Below are 4,694 nucleotides of genomic sequence, written 5' to 3' on the forward strand. Positions count from 1 at the left end.
CCCTAAGTGCTAGGATTACAAGTGTGAACCACTGTGCCTGGCTTCTATTTCATTTCCTAAGTAAACTTAAAAAATTAAACTGGGACATCAGTTTGATAAACTTGAAAGAAAAAATAGGCCAGGTGCAGTGGCTCACGCCTGTAATCCCAGCATTTTGTGAGGCTGAGGCAGGCAGATCATGAGGTCAGGAGTTCGAGACCAGCCTGGCCAACATGGTGAAACCCCCGTCTCTACTAAAAATACAAAAATTAGCTGGGTGTGGTGGTGGGCGCCTGTAATCCCAGCTACTTGGGAGGCTGAGGCAGGAGAATTGCTTGAACCCGGGAGGCAGAGGTTGCAGTGAACTGAGATCACACTACTGCACTCTAGCCTGGGTGACACAGCAATACTCCATCTCGGGGTGGGGCGAGGGGAAGAAAGAAAAAATATGTGTGCTTTTAAATGTTTTATCTTATTTCTGATAACAAAAAATACATATGTGTTGCAAAAACTCAAAAACTTCAGCAAGATAAAATGGAAAGCCAAAGTCCCATATAAGCCCACTGCTCTTCAGAAATAATACAAGGTCTACAATATTATTAGTTTTAAGAAAGTGCTTGAAAAAACAGGACAAGGGAAAAAGCCAGGAAGAAAAATGGCTTGTGAGCAGTGATGCTCTGGACATTTGCTAGCGCATGTCACCTCTTTCACTGGCAGGCTTATCATTTTATTTTCTCTGTTCACAAGAAGATTTAGGGTGTCCTGTAATATGTCTACTGATCAAAAAATGCAAACACTCTGGTAGCATAAGTGGCTAAAAATAAGAAACAAACAAATCCTGAGGCCTGAAAATGTATTGGTCATGTGTAGGGAATATTTTAAAGACCCAAAAATGTTGTTTGGAGTCATGCTGCTACCGCAACAGTTTTACGAGAGCCCTTCTGCTACACAATATTCCATAAGGAGGCCTGCCCACCTTTGGCCAAAGTACAGGCACCCTGCTCCAGATGCCCCACAACCAGGCTGCTGCCTCAGCTCTCATCACCACCATTTTCACATTTCATTCCAATAAATAAGGATGCACTTAATCCTTGTCAGGGGCAGCACCTGGTACCCAGAATGCTGGACCTTCCCTGCCCTCGTGCTCATTGACCCCACCTCAGCAGGGCCTCTGACCCTGGGTACCTGGCAGGCTTCAGGGACTTTCTGCTGTTGGCCAGCCCAAATGTCCTGCAATTTGTCTTTCTAGCTGAGACCAATAAATCAACTGTAGACTGGTCAGAAGCCATCATCATCACTGCTATCAAAACCCAGGTCATAGAGCAAATTCTTTCCTGCCTCCTTGCATAGAGGGGTCTCTGAACATCCGAGATGGAGGCCACTGAACCAGCTCATCTGGTGGTCCCCCTGGGAACTGCTGGAAAGTAGCCTGTTGTCTTGGGAAGAGCACCCGCTGAGCTGCAAGAGTCTTCCCTGCACTGCCCTTGCTGCCTTATTGGGCACGACTGTTCCTCCCAAAATAGGGCAGACTGGTTCTTTGGGGCTCCTGGGACACTGCAGATGCAGAGGCTGAGCATGGGGTTCCTGCTGCCTCAGGAAGGGGCTTTGAGGGACAGAAATTGCAGGCTGAGGACTCTGATATTTGGAATTGAATTTACAGGTCTGGATTGGGATTTGTTTTTGCTTGCTGGCTAGGAGCCTGCCTCTGTGGGCCCTGTGGGCCTTCCTGGGCTGCTGCTTCTTGTCTTTCCCTCGCATTTCTACAGTCCCATCTTTCTGTTTAATCACCAAATGTTCACGTGGGTCACACAAAAACATACTTTGGGCTTGATATTTTGGGCAGGCATTCTTAATGCTGGTTGAAAAGTTGTTTATCTCCAGTGATGTGAGCTGTGAGGCTCCTTGGGAAACCAGATCCCTGTCACTAGGAATCTTATGGCCTGGGATGCTGGAACCATGGTTCTTGGCACCTGTTTTAGTAACAGCCCAGTTCTTGCAGTTAGTCTGCACTGCCTTGTCCTTTACATGCCTATTTCTTTCATGGGACGCAAATGCTGGCAGTGCAGCCTCTTCTTGGAGAGCATCATTCTTTGCTCCTTCACCCCAGACACCAAATTCTCCAGGCTGTAGGGAGCCCATACCAGGATTCCATGCAGCAGGGAGGGCCTGGGCCTGCCATAAAACTGGTTTCTCAGAGGTGTATTTTTCCTGCCTGGTGAGATTGAGGCTCTGGGCCAAAGGTGGCGACGTCTGAGAAGAGCTGTCTTTCCCTGGAGGCACTGAGATCAATCTCTTCAGCTCTGCTAGGACACTGGGCACATTCAGCTGGCCTAGCTGCTCACACAGATGGTGGAATTCCTGACTCTGCTGAGCAACTAAAACTTCAAGGTGCTTCAGGTTGGACTTCATTTCTGTAAACTCTGCTTGTCTCTGGGGAGAGAGGCAGTGAGAAAGACAGTGATGGACAGTGCAAGTCAGAAAGCACAATAAAACGTGAGAACAGACCAATGGATGTGACAGCAGAACCAAGGCTTGCTCCTTGTAGGGAACCTCCCAGGGTAAGCACAATTACACTCTGGAGTTGAACCCCTGGGGCCCACATCATGTCAAGGAACCTTGGGGAAGGAAGCTAGCCTATATGCTGGCCCCTTTCCAAGTGGCCTGTGCTGGTCTCTGCTCTTAGCTGAAAATTTGCAACTTTAAAGGTTTCTCGGCCAGGTGCAGTGGCTCACGCCTGTAATCCCCAGCACTTTGGGAGGCTAAGGCAGGTGGATCACGAGGTCAAGAGATTGAGATCATCCTGGCCAATATGGTGAAAAACCCCCTCTCTACTAAAAATACAAAAATTAGCCGGGCGTGGTGGTGCACACCTGTAAGTCCTAGCTACTCAGGAGGCTGAGGCAGGAGAATTGCTTGAACATGGGAGGCGGAGGTTGCAGTGAGCCAAGATTGCGCCACTGCATGACAAAGTGAGACTCCGTCTCAAAAAAAAAAAAAAGTTTCTCTCTGGGTCTAGTTCAAAGCCCAAAACACACTTGGAAAGAGGTTGGGGTTTACACTTACAGCTTCAAATCTTTCCTTCATCTCAAGGATGGCCTGCTCCATGTTGCCTTTGTCCTGGACTGCCTCAAACACCAGGTCATTCTGGGCCTGTACAGTCTCTTGTACTAAATACAAAACAATGACAATTCACCTCCTGAAGACTATGTATGGTATGTCCCATTTGCCCAAACCACAGAACCACAGCAGTGAAAAGGGAGGAGCTGGATGCAGACCGGAGTGGTTCCTCCAGGCTCTCCTTCCCTCCCTCCTTGACAAGATCCTGGCTAGAGCAGACCTAACCTCAGCACCTGCTGGGGACTCTGAGAATCAGTTGCCCAGACAACAGCATAAAAGCCTCTGTGGCCTTCCTTCTTGGCCCTGTCATCAGAGTGATCTTAGTAGAATGCACCCTCTGAAACCTTCATTGAAACTTTTTTTCTTTTTTTTTTTTGAGACGGAGACTTGCTCTGTCACCCAGACTGGAGTGCAGTGACGCGATCTTGGTTCACTGCAACCTCTGCCTCCCAGGTTTGAGTGATTCTCCTGCCTCAGCTCCTGAGTAGCTGGGATTACATGTGCATGCCACCACACCTGGCTAATTTTTGTATTTTTAGTAGAGACGGGGTTTCACCATGTTGGCCAGGCTGGTCTCGAACTTCTGACCTCAGGTGATCTGCCCGCCTCAGCCTCCCAAAGTGCTGGGATTACAGGCGTGAGCCACCATGCCCAGCCCATTGAAACTTTCGATGGCACCCCACTGGCCACTGAACAAAATCTAAATCTTTAAATTGGCCAGCAAGATCTGGGCTCACTTCCCTTTACCCATTTGTCCTCCTCCATGTCTCTGGACTCTGTTTTCTCTCTCACCATTGGCCTTGGTGCAAAGTCTTCCCTTAGCTTCAAGTACCCTGTTTCTGTCCCTGTCATCCCCCCCACCCACCAATCACCACCTTAGTCCAGCTAATTCCTATTCTTTCTTCTACTTTCAGCAGTCACCTACTCAGAAAATACCATTTCCACTCGGCTAGGGTGTTGCTTCTCTCTGCTGGTAGCACCGTGTATGTGCCCTACCATCATTTATTGCCCTCCACTTATTTATCCCATACTTACACTTGGACCCAAATAGACTTGGGGACCTAGGTGCTAACTACATCAGGACTGATACTGATTTTCCTCTTTTGCACAGTGAGATTCTGCACACACACACACACACATTTATTTAATGACACATTGTGTTGCAATTTATTGCCATCCTCTTGCTAGACTACAGGTCATATGAAGATGCTTTTATATTTATTCAACGAATGTTTAATGAGCATATACTATGTGCCAGGCACTATGGATATAGCAATTATCAAGACAGATAAAGCTAGCCGGGCGTGGTGACTCACGCCTGTAATCCCAGCACTTTGGGAGGCTGAGGCAGGCAGATCACCTGAGGTCAGGAGTTCAAAACCAGCCTAGCCAACATGGTGAAATCCCGTCTCTACTAAAAATACAAAAATGAGCCAGGTGTGGTGGCGGGTGCCTGTAGTCCCAGCTACTTGGTTGGCTGAGGCACGAGAATTGCTTGAACCTGGGAGGTAGAGGTTGCAGTGAGTTGAGATCCCGCCATTGCACTCCCACTCCAGCCTGGGTGACAGAGCGAGACTTCGTCTCAAAAAAAAAAAAAA

General features: G+C 48.1%; 1 protein-coding gene across 1 annotated transcript; it reads right to left on the reverse strand.

Annotated features, from left to right (window-relative positions):
• Positions 1-817: 817 nt before the first annotated feature.
• LOC131383998 (interactor of HORMAD1 protein 1) lies at positions 818-3,565 on the reverse strand. Its single transcript, XM_058442264.1, has 2 exons — positions 3,043-3,565; positions 818-2,409 (listed from the first exon to the last, which is right to left on the reverse strand). The coding sequence occupies exons 1-2, from the start codon at positions 3,082-3,084 to the stop codon at positions 1,258-1,260; spliced, it is 1,194 nt and encodes a 397-aa protein (XP_058298247.1). The 5' UTR covers positions 3,085-3,565; the 3' UTR covers positions 818-1,257.
• Between the last annotated feature and the right edge of the window lie 1,129 nt (positions 3,566-4,694).

This window comes from Hylobates moloch, unplaced genomic scaffold, assembly GCF_009828535.3.
Source record: "Hylobates moloch isolate HMO894 unplaced genomic scaffold, HMol_V3 SCAFFOLD_8, whole genome shotgun sequence".
Lineage (NCBI taxonomy): Eukaryota > Metazoa > Chordata > Mammalia > Primates > Hylobatidae > Hylobates > Hylobates moloch.

Coding starts and splice junctions, on each gene's coding strand:
- LOC131383998 (XM_058442264.1), bottom strand. CDS start 3,084: ATGGAGCAGGCCATCCTTGAGATGAAGGAAAGATTTGAAGCT. Junction 2,410..3,042: donor TGAAGGAAAGATTTGAAGCT/GTAAGTGTAAAC, acceptor CTCTCTCCCCAG/AGACAAGCAGAGTTTACAGA.